Source organism: Penaeus monodon, mitochondrion (assembly GCF_015228065.2).
Source record: "Penaeus monodon mitochondrion, complete genome".
NCBI classification, from domain to species: domain Eukaryota; kingdom Metazoa; phylum Arthropoda; class Malacostraca; order Decapoda; family Penaeidae; genus Penaeus; species Penaeus monodon.
In genome coordinates, this window is record NC_002184.1 from 1 (window position 1) to 15,984 (window position 15,984).

General features: G+C 29.4%; 13 protein-coding genes across 13 annotated transcripts, besides 25 other annotated features; 9 read left to right on the plus strand and 4 right to left on the minus strand. All coding sequences in view use genetic code 5, as the record gives it.

Moving 5' to 3' along the window:
• Nucleotides 1-68, plus strand: a tRNA (tRNA-Ile).
• Nucleotides 69-82: 14 nt separating this feature from the next.
• Nucleotides 83-152, minus strand: a tRNA (tRNA-Gln).
• Nucleotides 153-182: 30 nt separating this feature from the next.
• Nucleotides 183-251, plus strand: a tRNA (tRNA-Met).
• On the plus strand, nt 252-1,253 carry ND2 (NADH dehydrogenase subunit 2). Its single transcript has one exon. It carries the CDS (start codon nt 252-254, stop codon nt 1,251-1,253), a length of 1,002 nt encoding a protein of 333 aa, NP_038288.1.
• Nucleotides 1,252-1,319, plus strand: a tRNA (tRNA-Trp).
• An 8-nt stretch (nt 1,320-1,327) lies between these two features.
• Nucleotides 1,328-1,395, minus strand: a tRNA (tRNA-Cys).
• A 1-nt stretch (nt 1,396) lies between these two features.
• Nucleotides 1,397-1,462, minus strand: a tRNA (tRNA-Tyr).
• Nucleotides 1,463-1,464: 2 nt separating this feature from the next.
• COX1 (cytochrome c oxidase subunit I) lies at nt 1,465-3,003 on the plus strand (the record flags this gene model as incomplete). Its single annotated transcript has 1 exon — nt 1,465-3,003. A coding segment is annotated over one exon (1,539 nt), but the record flags the coding sequence as incomplete, so codon positions are not given.
• Nucleotides 2,999-3,065, plus strand: a tRNA (tRNA-Leu).
• Nucleotides 3,066-3,070: 5 nt separating this feature from the next.
• Nucleotides 3,071-3,758, plus strand: COX2 (cytochrome c oxidase subunit II). Its single transcript has one exon. A coding segment is annotated over exon 1 (688 nt).
• Nucleotides 3,759-3,827, plus strand: a tRNA (tRNA-Lys).
• A 3-nt stretch (nt 3,828-3,830) lies between these two features.
• Nucleotides 3,831-3,899, plus strand: a tRNA (tRNA-Asp).
• Nucleotides 3,900-4,058, plus strand: ATP8 (ATP synthase F0 subunit 8). The gene has a single exon. It carries the CDS (start codon nt 3,900-3,902, stop codon nt 4,056-4,058), a length of 159 nt encoding a protein of 52 aa, NP_038291.1.
• Nucleotides 4,052-4,726, plus strand: ATP6 (ATP synthase F0 subunit 6). Its single transcript has one exon. The coding sequence runs from the start codon at nt 4,052-4,054 to the stop codon at nt 4,724-4,726; it is 675 nt and encodes a 224-aa protein (NP_038292.1).
• Nucleotides 4,727-4,736: 10 nt separating this feature from the next.
• On the plus strand, nt 4,737-5,526 carry COX3 (cytochrome c oxidase subunit III). The gene has a single exon. A coding segment is annotated over exon 1 (790 nt).
• Nucleotides 5,527-5,593, plus strand: a tRNA (tRNA-Gly).
• Nucleotides 5,594-5,945, plus strand: ND3 (NADH dehydrogenase subunit 3). The gene has a single exon. A coding segment is annotated over exon 1 (352 nt).
• Nucleotides 5,946-6,010, plus strand: a tRNA (tRNA-Ala).
• A 2-nt stretch (nt 6,011-6,012) lies between these two features.
• Nucleotides 6,013-6,077, plus strand: a tRNA (tRNA-Arg).
• A 1-nt stretch (nt 6,078) lies between these two features.
• Nucleotides 6,079-6,147, plus strand: a tRNA (tRNA-Asn).
• Nucleotides 6,148-6,150: 3 nt separating this feature from the next.
• Nucleotides 6,151-6,217, plus strand: a tRNA (tRNA-Ser).
• Nucleotides 6,218-6,286, plus strand: a tRNA (tRNA-Glu).
• Nucleotides 6,287-6,305: 19 nt separating this feature from the next.
• Nucleotides 6,306-6,372, minus strand: a tRNA (tRNA-Phe).
• ND5 (NADH dehydrogenase subunit 5) lies at nt 6,373-8,095 on the minus strand. Its single transcript has one exon. A coding segment is annotated over exon 1 (1,723 nt).
• Nucleotides 8,096-8,104: 9 nt separating this feature from the next.
• Nucleotides 8,105-8,171, minus strand: a tRNA (tRNA-His).
• Nucleotides 8,172-9,512, minus strand: ND4 (NADH dehydrogenase subunit 4). The gene has a single exon. It carries the CDS (start codon nt 9,510-9,512, stop codon nt 8,172-8,174), a length of 1,341 nt encoding a protein of 446 aa, NP_038296.1.
• Nucleotides 9,506-9,805, minus strand: ND4L (NADH dehydrogenase subunit 4L). Its single transcript has one exon. It carries the CDS (start codon nt 9,803-9,805, stop codon nt 9,506-9,508), a length of 300 nt encoding a protein of 99 aa, NP_038297.1.
• Nucleotides 9,806-9,807: 2 nt separating this feature from the next.
• Nucleotides 9,808-9,874, plus strand: a tRNA (tRNA-Thr).
• Nucleotides 9,875-9,940, minus strand: a tRNA (tRNA-Pro).
• A 1-nt stretch (nt 9,941) lies between these two features.
• Nucleotides 9,942-10,463, plus strand: ND6 (NADH dehydrogenase subunit 6). Its single transcript has one exon. It carries the CDS (start codon nt 9,942-9,944, stop codon nt 10,461-10,463), a length of 522 nt encoding a protein of 173 aa, NP_038298.1.
• CYTB (cytochrome b) lies at nt 10,463-11,599 on the plus strand. Its single transcript has one exon. It carries the CDS (start codon nt 10,463-10,465, stop codon nt 11,597-11,599), a length of 1,137 nt encoding a protein of 378 aa, NP_038299.1.
• Nucleotides 11,598-11,667, plus strand: a tRNA (tRNA-Ser).
• Nucleotides 11,668-11,688: 21 nt separating this feature from the next.
• ND1 (NADH dehydrogenase subunit 1) lies at nt 11,689-12,627 on the minus strand. The gene has a single exon. The coding sequence runs from the start codon at nt 12,625-12,627 to the stop codon at nt 11,689-11,691; it is 939 nt and encodes a 312-aa protein (NP_038300.1).
• A 5-nt stretch (nt 12,628-12,632) lies between these two features.
• Nucleotides 12,633-12,701, minus strand: a tRNA (tRNA-Leu).
• Nucleotides 12,702-14,066, minus strand: an rRNA (l-rRNA).
• Nucleotides 14,067-14,069: 3 nt separating this feature from the next.
• Nucleotides 14,070-14,141, minus strand: a tRNA (tRNA-Val).
• Nucleotides 14,142-14,993, minus strand: an rRNA (s-rRNA).
• Nucleotides 14,994-15,984: a sequence feature (control region).

Sequence of the window (15,984 nt, forward strand, 5' to 3'; positions counted from 1 at the left end):
AATGAAGTGCCTGAAAAAGGATTATCTTGATAGGATAAAACATGTAAGTATGAATCTTACCTTCATTAAATGCCCTTTTTTTTTATACCCAATGGAATTAACACCATTACCCCAAAGATCAAAACTTTGTGTGCACTATACACCAGAGTATATCTTTGATATTAGTTTATTCTTTTTACAGCAAAAAGATAAGCTAAGTAAGCTCGTGGGCTCATACCCCATTTATGAGGGTCTAACTCCCTCTCTTTTTAATTTTACTTTCTTCTTCACAAGTCTTATTTTTTTCTTCTCTCTCTTTAGGTACCCTTCTCTCCATTTCTTCTTCGTCTTGATTCGGAGCTTGAATTGGACTTGAACTAAATCTAATATCTTTTATTCCTTTAATTTCTTCAAAAAATAATCAATATTCCTCAGAAGCCGCTCTAAAATACTTTTTAATTCAAGCTTTAGGTTCTTCGGTTATTATTATATCCGCCTCTTTTGTATTATCATCTAATGAACTAGCCATCATATTGATAACAGTGGCTCTTTTGTTAAAATCAGGAGCAGCTCCATTTCATTTTTGATTCCCTAGAGTTATAGAAGGATTACAATGACCTCAAGTGATTATCTTGATAACAATTCAAAAAATTGCTCCCCTCTCTTTATTATCATATACATTATATTCAAGTAATCTGCCCATTATTCCAGCAGCTATTATCTCTTCCGCGTTAGTAGGAGCAATCGGAGGGATTAACCAAACTTTTTTACGTAAAATTATAGCTTATTCCTCTATTAATCATATAGCGTGGATAATATCAGCTATCTTGATTAGAGAAACGAACTGGTTATTATACTTTTCGTTTTATTGTTTTATTTCTACCTCAATTGTTATATTATTCAATTTTCAAGAAGCTTTCCATATTTCTCATATTATAAATTATTCGTCACACTCACCGCAAATAAAAATAATTATATTTTCCTCGTTATTATCTATAGGGGGTTTACCTCCTTTTACGGGATTTATTCCCAAGTGATTTATCATTCAAGAAATAATTTCCTCCCATATATTTGTTATTTTAATAGTCCTTCTTATATCGGCCCTTCTGACTCTATTTTACTACTTGCGTATTGCTATAATAGCATTTACAATTTCAAGTCCTAGTACTAAATGAGGTATAAAAATAATAAGTACATCCGTCTTAACACCTTCATTATTGTATATCAACTTATTTGGTCTACTTGCCCCTAATCTATTCATGGTAATTCTATAAAGCTTTAAGTTATCAAAACTTATAGCCTTCAAAGCTGTCAAGAGGAGTAGAATCTCCTAAGCTTTAAACCTTTTAAGCTCTGGCGTTTCACGCATCTTCAGAATTGCAGTCTGACGTCTTGTTTGATTTCCACTACAAAGCCATGATAAAAGGGTTATTTACCCGTACATAGATTTACAGTCTATCGCCTATAACTCAGCCATTTTATCTAACGCAACGATGATTATTTTCTACAAATCATAAAGACATCGGAACTCTATATTTTATTTTCGGAGCTTGAGCTGGAATAGTAGGTACAGCCCTTAGTCTTATTATTCGTGCTGAATTAGGTCAACCAGGAAGCCTTATTGGAGATGACCAAATTTACAATGTAGTAGTTACAGCTCACGCTTTCGTTATAATTTTCTTTATAGTTATGCCTATTATAATTGGAGGTTTCGGGAATTGGCTTGTCCCTTTAATGTTAGGTGCTCCAGATATGGCATTTCCCCGAATAAATAATATAAGTTTCTGACTTTTACCCCCTTCGCTAACTTTACTTTTATCTAGAGGTATAGTCGAAAGAGGAGTGGGAACTGGATGAACAGTATACCCTCCTTTATCAGCCAGAATTGCTCACGCAGGTGCTTCAGTTGATCTAGGTATTTTTTCATTACATTTAGCAGGGGTCTCATCAATCTTAGGAGCTGTAAACTTTATAACGACCGTTATCAATATACGATCTACAGGGATAACTATAGACCGAATACCACTTTTTGTTTGAGCAGTATTTATTACAGCTCTACTCCTACTGTTATCTTTACCAGTCCTAGCAGGAGCTATTACTATACTATTAACAGATCGTAATTTAAATACATCCTTCTTTGATCCAGCAGGAGGTGGTGACCCAGTCTTATATCAACATTTATTTTGATTTTTCGGTCATCCTGAAGTATATATTTTAATTCTTCCTGCCTTTGGGATAATCTCACATATTATTAGTCAAGAATCTGGTAAAAAAGAAGCTTTTGGAACATTAGGAATAATCTATGCTATACTAGCCATTGGTGTTCTAGGATTTGTAGTATGAGCTCATCATATATTTACTGTAGGTATAGACGTTGATACTCGTGCTTACTTTACATCTGCTACGATAATTATTGCTGTCCCGACGGGTATTAAGATCTTCAGCTGACTAGGAACATTACACGGTACTCAATTGAATTATAGTCCTTCTTTAATTTGGGCATTAGGGTTTGTATTTTTATTTACAGTTGGGGGTCTAACAGGAGTTGTCCTTGCTAATTCATCTATTGATATTATCTTGCACGATACTTATTATGTAGTAGCCCACTTCCACTATGTTCTTTCAATAGGAGCCGTATTTGGTATTTTTGCAGGTATTGCCCACTGATTTCCTCTTTTTACCGGTTTAACCCTGAACCCAAAATGATTAAAAATCCACTTTCTAGTTATATTTATTGGGGTAAACATTACATTTTTCCCTCAACATTTTTTAGGGCTTAATGGTATACCTCGACGCTATTCAGATTATCCAGACGCCTACACAGCATGAAATGTTATATCATCTATTGGATCTACAGTATCATTAATTGCAGTACTAGGTTTTGTTATAATTGTATGAGAAGCCTTAACTGTAGCTCGGCCAGTTATATTTTCTTTATTTTTACCTACTTCGATTGAATGACAACATAATCTCCCACCCGCAGATCATAGTTATATAGAAATTCCTTTAATTACTAATTTCTAAAATGGCAGATAGATGCATAGGATTTAAGCTCCTACCAGGAAGAATATCTTCTTCTTTTAGAAAACTTATGCCAACATGAGGTCACTTAGGTTTACAAGATAGAGCTTCTCCTCTTATAGAACAATTAATTTTTTTCCATGATCACGCTATAGTAGTATTAATTTTAATTACAACATTAGTTGGATATATAATATCAACTTTATTTTTTAATAATTTTACAAATCGCTTCTTATTGGAAGGACAAACTATTGAAATTGTATGGACAGTACTTCCCGCTCTAATTTTAATTTTTATTGCACTTCCTTCTTTACGATTACTATATCTATTAGATGAAGTTAATAATCCAAGTGTTACCTTGAAAACTATTGGACACCAATGATACTGAAGTTACGAGTACTCAGACTTTTTACAAATTGAATTTGACTCTTATATAATTCCATCAAATGAATTATCAGAAGACGGATTTCGACTTTTAGATGTGGATAATCGAACTGTTCTACCTATGAATACTCAAATTCGAGTATTAATTAGAGCTGCTGATGTTATTCATTCATGAACAGTACCTGCCCTTGGTGTAAAAGCAGATGCAATTCCAGGGCGACTTAATCAAGTAAGTTTTTTAATAAATCGACCAGGATTATTTTATGGTCAATGTTCAGAAATTTGTGGGGCAAATCATAGATTTATGCCTATTGTTGTTGAAAGTGTATCAGTTAAATCATTTTTAAACTGAATTTCCTCAGCTAGAGAAGCTTCATCAGATGACTGAAAGTAAGTGTAAGTCTTTTAAATTTATAATAGTAATTAACGACTACTTCTGATGGAAAGAAAAATTAGTTAATAATATAACATAAGTTTGTCACGCTTAAATAATCAATTTTTACTGATATTTTTCAATTCCACAAATAGCCCCTTTATTATGATTAAATCTTTTTCTTATATTTTCAGCTACATTTGTTATATTTATTGTACTAAATTATTTCATTAAAGTACCATCTAAAATTGAGAAATCTTCATCTCAATTACAAAAAATAGAAATAACTTGAAAATGATAACAAATTTATTTTCAGTTTTTGATCCTACTTCAAGCCTGATAAATATCCCTCTTAATTGATTATCTACATTCCTAGGTGTAATATTTTTACCTATAATGTATTGAATTATACCTTCTCGATGATCATTACTATGAAATTTAATCACGAGTACACTTCATAAAGAATTTAAAATTTTATTAGGGTCATCACATACGGGTTCAACTCTTATATTTGTAAGACTTTTTACTTTTATTGTATTTAATAATTTTTTAGGTTTACTGCCTTACGTATTTACTAGAACAAGACACCTAATCATAACCCTCGCTCTTGCATTACCTTTATGGTTAGCTTTCATAATATTTGGGTGGATTAATCATACACAACATATATTTGCTCACCTTGTACCACAAGGAACGCCAGATGCCCTTATACCTTTTATAGTTTTAATCGAAACTATTAGAAATGTTATCCGACCAGGGACCTTAGCTGTTCGATTAGCAGCCAATATAATTGCAGGTCATTTATTACTTACTCTCTTAGGAAATACTGGTCCATCCTTATCAACTACCTTAGTTTTTTTGCTTATTATAACACAAATTTTACTGTTAATTTTAGAAGCTGCTGTAGCAGTAATTCAATCATATGTTTTTGCCGTTTTAAGAACTCTTTATGCCAGTGAAGTAGTATAAAATTAAACTAATGACATCATCTCACGGACACCACGCTTTCCATTTAGTAGATATAAGACCATGACCACTTACAGGTTCAATTAGAGCTATAATATTAACCACAGGACTAGTTAAATGATTTCATCAATTTAACCCTGACCTTTTATTTTTAGGAATTATTGCGACAACTCTTACTATAATTCAATGATGACGAGATATTACGCGAGAAGGTACTTACCAAGGATTACATACTAAAGCAGTTACTATCGGCCTTCGATGGGGTATAATCTTGTTTATTACTTCAGAAGTATTATTTTTTTTCTCTTTCTTTTGAGCTTTTTTCCACAGAAGATTATCTCCTAACGTAGAAGTAGGTAGTTGTTGACCTCCTGCAGGAATTCAAACCTTTAACCCTTTTCAAATTCCTCTCCTTAATACAGCAATCCTTCTTGCTTCAGGTGCTACTGTAACTTGAGCTCACCATGCAATCATAGAATCTAACCACACACAAGCTATTCAAAGATTAGCTATCACAGTATTATTAGGTATATATTTCACAGCTTTACAAGCATTAGAGTATTATGAAGCTCCGTTTACAATTGCAGATTCAGTATATGGTTCAACATTCTTCGTAGCTACAGGATTTCACGGTCTACATGTTATTATTGGTAGTACATTCCTCTCAGTATGCTTATATCGTTTATACAAATGTCATTTTTCAGCCATACATCACTTTGGATTTGAAGCTGCCGCTTGATATTGACATTTTGTAGATGTTGTATGATTATTCCTCTATATTTCTATTTATTGATGAGGAGGCTGCTTTTTTAGTATAATAGTATATTTGGCTTCCAACCAGAAGGTCTAGAATAAAATCTAGAAAAAGCAATGATTATTTTATTAATTTCAATTTTAGTTACTCTAATTATTAGAACAGTAGTTATAATTCTTGCTTCTCTTTTATCAAAAAAAACAATTATAGACCGAGAGAAAAATTCCCCTTTTGAGTGTGGATTTGACCCTAAAGGATCCGCTCGTCTTCCTTTTTCGCTTCGTTTTTTCTTAATTGCTGTTATTTTTTTAATCTTTGATGTAGAGATTACGCTTTTACTTCCTTTGGCTATTATTATTAACTTTTCAAATATTTCAGCTTGAATCCTCACAGGATTCACTTTTATTATTATTCTCCTTATTGGGTTATACCATGAATGAAATCAAGGAGCCCTAGAATGAGCTTATTGGAGTTATATTCAAAAATGATATCTGATTTGCACTCAGAAGGTGCTCTATTAAGAGCTAACTTCATTAAGTAAAAAGCGAAATATTGCATTCAGTTTCGGCCTGACCTTTGGTGTTAAATCACCTTTACTTAATTGGTTAAAGCCAAAAAAGAGGCATATCACTGTTAATGATAGAAATGAAGAAAAATACTTCTAACCAAGAAAGGAATAGGTAGATCAAGAAAAAGCTGCTAACTTTTTTCTTAAGCGGTTAAATTCCGTTTATATTCCTGTTATTATAGTGTAAAAAACACATTACATTTTCATTGTAAAACTAAAGGTATAAATCCTTTTAAAAACATCGTACTATAAATAGAAAATACTTACAGATATTAATTATCTCCCTTGCAGCTTCAATACAATGCTCTAATTATAAGCTATATAAGTAAATTACCATAAATATCAGAACAATAACCCAAAGTAAAAAGCTTAATATATAGATTTTTATGTTATTATCCTGTAAAAACTGTAAACTTTTGGAAGATAATATAATAGAAGTGTAAATACCTTGACCCCCATAATATTCAGATCATCCTATATCACCAACTTTTTGATATTTTCTTCCACCCTCTAAAAATTTTTTTCTAATTATATAAGTAGATAAAAAAGGTATAAATCATATAGATCCAGAGAATACAACAAAGCTATAAGCGTTTAAAGAATTGAGTTGGTAATTAACAGTATTTAAATTTAATATATATCCTAACATACCTCCAATTGATATTACAATCAATGCTAATATTTTAAAAAAAGGTCTTATACAAATCATATAAGGGAAAGGAAAAATTAATCAAGCCAATCTTGCTCCACCAAAAATAGCTCCTACTCCTAAACCAAACATAGGATTAGTTATAATTTTACCTTCATCACTAATAGAATATAAATTTCCTAGGTTGAAATCACCTGACAAAGTATAATAAACTAAACGTATTGTATAGCAGACTGTTAAACCCGTAGCTAAAGCATATAAAAGGAAAGAGAATATATTAATAGTAGATATAAAAGCTACTTCTAAAATTATATCTTTAGAATAAAAACCAGCCAAAAAAGGAATACCACATAAAGCTAAATTAGATAAGTTTATGTATATACTAGTTAAAGGTATATGATAAACTAACCCTCCTATTATCCGAATATCTTGATATTCTTTAACACTATGAATTACTGAACCTGCACATATAAATAAAAGAGCTTTGAATAAAGCATGTGCTAATAAATGAAAGAAGGCAAGATCTGCATAACCTAACGATAAAATTCTTATTATAAAACCCAATTGACTTAAGGTAGATAAAGCAATAATTTTTTTTAAATCATACTCAAAGTTAGCTCCTAGACCAGCTATAAATATAGTTAAACCTGACAATAATAATAATATTCTTTGACATAAACGCCCTTCTAAAGCGGGGCTAAAACGAATTAATAGATATACTCCGGCTGTAACTAAAGTAGATGAATGAACTAAAGCAGAAACAGGAGTAGGAGCTGCTATAGCTGCAGGTAATCAAGCTGAAAAAGGAATTTGTGCTCTCTTTGTTATAGCAGCTAGAATTACTAATCTACATAAAAGATTATCAATATTTAACATGGATATATTCTCTACATAAAATAAGAAATTTCACCCACCGTAACTAAAAAATAAAGAAATGGATAATAAAATGGCTACATCTCCTACTCGATTAGAAAGAGCAGTTAATATACCAGCATTAGCTGATTTTTCATTTTGATAATAAATAACCAAGACATATGAAACTAGTCTTAGACCATCTCACCCTAGAAGAATTCTAATTAAATTAGGACTAATAATTAAGAAACCTATAGATATAACAAAAGCTAATACTAGGTATATAAATCGATTTATATTATTATCACCAGACATATATTCTCCTCTAAAATATAATACTATAGAAGAAATAAATATTACAAAACTTAAGAATATAAAAGATATTCAATCTAAAATTAAAGTTATAACAACAGAGCTAGAATTTAAAGTTAATAATTCTCATTCAATAAATCAAGCTTGTCCTCTTTCTAAACACATTAGAGAAAGTACTAAACAAACCGAGCAACCTCTAAAAAGAAATAATATTCTTGACAAATATAAAGAAACTATTCATACCACGATTTAAAATGAAATAAGTTCATATCTTTGGTACCACAAACCAACGTTTTACTTAAACTATTTAAATTTATAATAAACACATAAGCACTCTTCTTTTTAAAATTAAAGCATTTAAAGGTAACCAATGTAGTATTAAGATCAGATATTCTCGAACCTTACCGGAGCAACATGAAAATAAAGCTCTGTAGTATTTACCATGTTGTCTTAAAGAAAATATATATAAAGTATAACTAAATCTAAAAAAAGATAATAAAGCAATGAATAATATTCTTACCTTTCTTCATGATACTACTCTAATAATTAATCTAATTTCACCTAAGAGATTTAGAGTAGGAGGAGCAGCCATGTTACCTGCTCTCAAAAGGAATCATCACAATGCTATTCTAGGTATAAAATTTATTAATCCTTTACTAATTAATAATCTTCGACTCCCTACTCGCTCATAAACCATATTAGCCAAGCAGAATAAACCAGAAGAACATAAACCGTGACCAATTATAACTACTACTGCCCCATTTAAACCTCATCAACCAAATACTACAAGACCTGATAAAACAAGACCTATATGAGCTACAGAAGAATAAGCAATTAAAGCCTTTATATCTACTTGACGTAAACATATCAGACTTACTACTACCCCTCCTACTAAACTAATTCTAATTCACAATCAAGATATACTCTTGTTGGCTTCCCCAAATAAAAATAATACTCGAATCAATCCATAACCTCCTAGTTTTAATAAAACGCCTGCCAGAATTATTGAACCCGCAACAGGTGCTTCTACATGAGCTTTTGGTAATCATAAATGAACTAAAAATATAGGTAATTTTACAATAAAAGCAAAGACAGTTACCACATATCATAAACAGGAGATAAAACCTCTTCCCTCTACATTTTCTACTAAACCTAAAGTTAAGCTGCCTCTTATATTATATAAACTAATTAAAGATAGTAAAAGAGGTAATGAAGCAAATAGAGTATAAAATAACATATATACCCCAGCCTGCAATCGTTCGGGCTGATAACCTCAACCTAAAATAAGAACTAAAGTAGGAATTAAAGATCTCTCAAAACTGATATAAAACAACAAGTAATCATTAACTGAAAAAGTTATTAATAAAAAAAATAAAAGAAAGATATTAACCAGTAAAAATAGAGATGGATAGTTATTATCTTTTAAAACTTTTTGTCTTGAGCAAACAACGAGAGCAGTAATCCAAAAACTTAATAAGATTAGGATATAACCCAAAGAATCAACTCTGAAACATCACCCTATTATGTAATTGTAAAAATCATGATGACAATAAATAATTATTAAGAAAGAAAGAATAAATAAAGAACTTTGAACAGCTCATCAGTTATTTACCAGCAGTATCAATATAATACAAGATAATAAGAATTTTAACATTGTAATACTCTGAATCTTCTAAAGAAATCGTTACCATGTGTACGGACTACAGATACTAAAAGAGCTAGTCCTAAAGCACCCTCACAAGCTGCCAAAGTTAAAAAAAATAATACAAAATAACTTTCATGACCTATATTAGATAAATGTAATCTTATAATTCAAAAAATGTTTAGTATAATATACTCCAAACTCAATAACGTGTTTAATAAGTGTTTACGTTTAGAAACAAAAACTCATAAACCACATAATACTCTCACTATAGGAACAATGTAATAAAAATTAAGAATTAACATTAGTTTTAATAGTTTAAATAAAACACTGGTCTTGTAAATCAGAATTGAAGTTTCAATCTTCTTAAAGCATCAGAGAAAAGAGTTGCCTCTTATCATCAGTTCCCAAAACTAACATTTTAATTAAACTATTCTCTGTATTTCACTTATTATTATATTTTCACCAATAATTATTATTTCATCTTTTATTTTTACACGTTTACTTCATCCCTTAGCTATAGGGCTTATATTACTAATTCAAACTGTAATAATCTGTGTTACAGCTGGTTTATCAATAAATTCTTTTTGGTTTTCCTATATTTTATTTATTATTTTCCTAGGAGCAATATTAGTTCTATTTATTTATGTAGCATCCTTAGCTTCTAATGAATCCTTTAGATTTTCTACCTCTTTACTTTTAGTATTTATAATAACAGCTTCAGTAAGATTCCTAATAGTATTTATAGATCCTATATTAGTAAATACTCCTCTTTCCCTACAACAATCATCACTGATTAATGACCAGTTTTCTTCAACCCCTATATTATTAAGATCTATTTATAATTATACTACTATAAACCTCACTTTATTTATTGTATTATATTTGTTATTAACATTAATCGTAGTAGTAAAAATTACTAACACTTTTTTTGGTCCTTTACGACTATCCTCACCTAATTAATGACAATACCAATTCGTAAATCGCACCCTTTATTTAAAATTTTAAATGGAGCTGTTATTGACCTCCCAGCACCAGCTAACATTTCAACTTTGTGAAACTTTGGTTCTCTACTTGGTTTATGCTTAGTTATTCAAATCGTTACTGGACTCTTTTTAGCTATACACTATACTGCTCATGTTGACCTAGCATTCTCTAGTGTGGCACATATTTGTCGAGATGTAAATTATGGATGACTTCTCCGAACGTTACATGCTAATGGAGCGTCTTTCTTCTTCATTTGTCTGTATATACATACCGGACGAGGTATTTATTATGGATCGTTTTTATATATACATGCTTGATCAGTAGGTGTCATTATTCTTCTACTAGTTATAGCGACTGCCTTCTTAGGATATGTGTTACCTTGAGGACAAATATCATTCTGGGGAGCCACTGTAATTACGAATTTATTTTCAGCTATTCCATATATTGGTACAGATCTTGTACAATGAATTTGAGGTGGATTTGCAGTCGATAATGCTACATTAACTCGATTCTTCACTTTTCATTTTTTATTCCCGTTTATCGTAGCAGCAGCAACTATTATTCATATTCTTTTTATTCATCAAACAGGATCTAACAATCCGCTAGGAATTGTTAGTAATGTAGACAAAGTACCTTTTCATCCTTATTTTACATTTAAAGATATTACTGGATTTATCGTAATACTAGCAGGACTTATTCTATTAACATTATTAAACCCTTATTTATTGGGAGATCCAGACAACTTTATTCCCGCCAATCCACTTGTTACCCCTGCCCATATTCAACCGGAGTGATATTTTTTATTTGCATATGCTATTTTACGATCAATTCCTAATAAATTAGGAGGTGTTATTGCCCTAGTAATATCTATCCTCATTTTATTAATCTTGCCTTTTACCCACGTAGCAAAATTTCGAAGATTAACGTTTTATCCTTTAAATCAACTTATATTTTGATCATTAGTAAGTATTGTCTTCTTATTAACTTGGATTGGGGCACGGCCCGTTGAAGATCCTTATGTAATTACTGGTCAGATCCTGACTGTTCTTTATTTCTCTTATTATATTATTAACCCACTTACACTTATATGATGAGATAAGATACTAGATTAGTTATTTGGCTGATAGGAAAGCACGTGTTTTGAAAGCTCGCAATAGAGGTTCGAATCCTCTAATAACTTTTCTTAAAAAGTTACAATAGATTATAATATACAAATGAAACAAATAGTTTTTACCCCTATAAAAAATACTAAATAATTTAGAGCAACAGGTAAGAATCTTTTTCAGGCCAAATATATAAGCTTATCATAACGGAAACGTGGTAAAGTACCACGGACTCAAACAAAAGCAAAAGCGACTATTACAAGTTTTAAGTAATAGAAAGGACTGATTAAATCTCCTCCTAAAAAGATTAAAGAGAATAGTATTCTTATAAATAAGATTCTTGCATATTCAGCTATAAAGATTAAGGCAAAACCACCTCTTCTATATTCAGTATTAAAACCAGATACGAGTTCAGATTCTCCCTCAGCGAAATCAAAAGGGGTTCGGTTAGTCTCTGCTAAACATGAGGCAAATCAAATTAAAGATAGGGGAAAAGTAAATCAGAGTAGTCACACATCACGTTGGTACAGTCTAAATAAGCATAAATCAAAACCCCCTACTAAAAAAATAAAAGATAATAAAATTAAAGCAAGTCTTACTTCATATGAAATTGTTTGAGCTACTGCTCGTAATCTACCTAAAAGGGAATATTTGGAATTAGAAGATCATCCAGCTCTTATAGTGGTGTATACACCTAGTCTAGTACAGCATAAAAAAAATAAAGTACTCATAGTAAAGTTTATTAACCCTAGTTCATAAGGTATTACTAATCAGACAATTAAAGAAACAAATAGACTAAAAACAGGAGAGAAATAATAAGGTAAAAAGTTTGATATAACAGGTAAAGTTTGTTCTTTAGTAAATAACTTAACAGCATCAGCAAAAGGTTGTAACAAACCTATAAAGCCAACTTTATTAGGACCTTTACGAATCTGAATATAACCTAAAATTTTACGTTCCAGTAAAGTAACAAATGCTACCCCTACTAGAACACAAATGATTAATAATAAGTAATTAATAACTATAATTAATGTTATCACAGTATTACTTGTGAGATTAATTACTCACATTATTGGATCCTAAGTCCAATGCATAATTCTGCCAAAGCAACAAATAAATTAAAATTAATCATATAAATAAAATTATTTTAACTACTTAATCCTTTCGTACTAAAGTAATTATAATAAAATTAAGAGATAGAAACCGACCTGGCTCACGCCGGTCTGAACTCAAATCATGTAAGGATTTAAAGGTCGAACAGACCTTCCTTTGTAACTGCTGCATTATAAGGATACCTTAATTCAACATCGAGGTCGCAAACCTTCTTGTCGATGAGGACTCTCAAAGAAGATTACGCTGTTATCCCTAAAGTAACTTAATCTTTTAATCTTTAATAAAGGATCAATTATTCTTCAATTATACTTGTTAATAAAATATTTAAGAACAGTTACTAATTATATTCCCGTCGCCCCAACGCAACAAACATTAATTAAAATCAAGTTATACTAACAATTTATAATTTAATCAAATTATTGTTAAGTTTTATAGGGTCTTATCGTCCCCTTAAAGTATTTAAGCCTTTTCACTTAAAAGTTAAGTTCAACTATTATAACTGAGACAGATTACTTTTTGTCCAACCATTCATACAAGCCTTCAATTAAAAGACTAATGATTATGCTACCTTCGCACGGTCAGTATACCGCGGCCCTTTAAAAATAATTCAGTGGGCAGGCTAGACTTTATATAACAATCATATAGACATGTTTTTGATAAACAGGCAAAAGTAGTATTTGCCGAGTTCCTTAATTATACCTAAAAAAAATAAAAATATATAGATTATTTAATGTTATCTATTTACACAAATGTATTTCTACTAATAAAATCATTATAACTTATGGTATTTTACTTAACATAAATATTGGCTACTACAAGTTAGATTCATTTTATTAAAATAATAAAGAAAAATTATATTAACTAGAACGTTTTATTAATATAGCTGTTTTTAAGCCTAATTCAATAAAATAATTATTCATTATATCATAACACACCTATGTTAGAACAAGAAGCTTTTCCCTCCTATTCTTTATTATATTAAAGCTTTTGATTACCTCAATATAATCAAATTAAATTTAATTCACCAATAACCAGATATGAAAAAACGATTAGCATTTCACTACTAGTATAAATTTGATAATTTCATTAATACGAAAACTATATATTTATAATAGCTCTTTTTCTTTCGGGATTTCTTTAAATAATAAGATTATTTTGATTTTCCCTAATACACAAGGTACAAGAATTTAACTTTACTTTTTATTAATACATTTTTCAAATTATTTCATCTTTCCTTTACAGTACTTTAGTCTATAATTTATTATAAAATATTTCGATTCACTCTACTAAAAAAATACATTTCAAAAATAATTTTTTTACTTCTTAATATATAGAAAACCATGATTACATTAATAAGATTTAATTTTCAAGATACACTGATTTGCACAATGAACTTCTCAACGTAAGTGAGATGCTTAACTATTCAAGCTCCATCTTGAATTTCTAGGTACACTTTCCAGTACACCTACTATGTTACGACTTATCTCGCTTAAATTGACGAGAGCGACGGGCGATGTGTACATAACCTAGAGCTAAAATCAAAAGATCTTGTTAAAATCTTTTTACTTTTAAATCCACCTTCAATAATAAAGATTCCTTTATTATTTCGTATATTTTAATATATTGTAACCCATCTCTTCCTTTATCATAAGCTGCACCTTGATCTAATATACTAGCTAAACTATTTCAATAACTCTACATCTTATTAAAGTTACCTAATAATGACGGTATACAAACTGTAATAATTACAAAATAAAGTAAGATATTTCGTGGTTTATCGATTATAGGACAGGTTCCTCTAAATAGACTAAATTACCGCCAAATCCTTTGAGTTTCAAGATAATAACTGTTTAGTACCCAGGTAATTATAATTTAAATAAAGTGTAACAGGGTATCTAATCCTGGTTCATCCCTTTATCTTAACAGCTTCAATTAAGATTAAAACTTTTATTTTACTATTTATCAAAAAACTGATTTCACCCTTTATTAATATAGGCCTTTAAAAGAAAAAAATTAATAAATATAACTGTTTTTAACCAAATTTCTTTCATTTTACCTCTCAGTCTAACCGCGGCTGCTGGCACAAATTTTAACCAGGTATATAATTAGGATTACCAATTCTAACGTTCATTTATTGATTAGCATTAGGTACTGAGAATTTATTTCTTAAAGAAACCTCTACATTCAAACAATTTATTAACCTTTAGTTTTAATAAAACCTATTGTAACATTAAGATTTACATGTACCATTAACCTAAAAATGAAAGAACAAGCTAGGATAAAACTTTACTTAAATAAGAGCATTTATTACATGTAACACTAATAAGTATAAAATAGTATGTATAAAATTTTGAGATATAAGAATGATTAGAGAGGTAACTTGAAATTACTAACATTTTTATAATTAGAATCTCTTCTTGGCCCTCAACTTACCCTTTTTTATATAATTCCTAAGTTAATTAACATGCAAGGGATATATAACTTTACTAAAGTTACAAAATTTGAACATAATTAACATAACAGCATCTATTTATAATTACTAATAGCACTTATTTTTGAATAAAACCAAAAAGCCCTCGACGATTTTTCAGAACGCTGAGGTGTATATACATTTAATTAAGGTTTAAAATTTATTTAATTTATATAAATCAAATAAATTATATGGTAGATATAATTTGTTTAACTATATAAAATAATATTTATTAATTTTAAAAAGATATTATATATATATTATTTGATTATATATTAATTTAAATGTAGTTAAACCTTTATGCTATCTAAATTAAATATAAATGCTTATATTGAATACATATGTATGGAGTTATATTATATGTAAAGTAAAGTATTAAACGTAGTTAAAGAATGTTCTTTGATCCTGATATAAATAGTGTAAATATTTATGTCTCTTTACATTGTATTTAAAGATAATTATATATAGACTAGTAAATAAATCTAGATCCATTTGTAATTATGTAATTTTATTTTTTATTAAATAAAATAGTGTCTTCTTATATGAAACTCAAATTCTAGCAGATTAGAGTTTCATTCTTCAAGAAGACACTATTTTTTATACAAATAGATTAATATAATATATATATATTTAATTAAAGAAAATTTTTTAAAAGTGAAATATGCGGTTATAAATATTTAATTTAATATATAGTACTTAAAAATTAAGTTTTTTAGCTCTATCAAAAGTTTTACTACTACTGATATCTAAATTTAATACAACTTAAAAATATATTAATCGTTACTATATTTAATAATTAATTTTTATATAA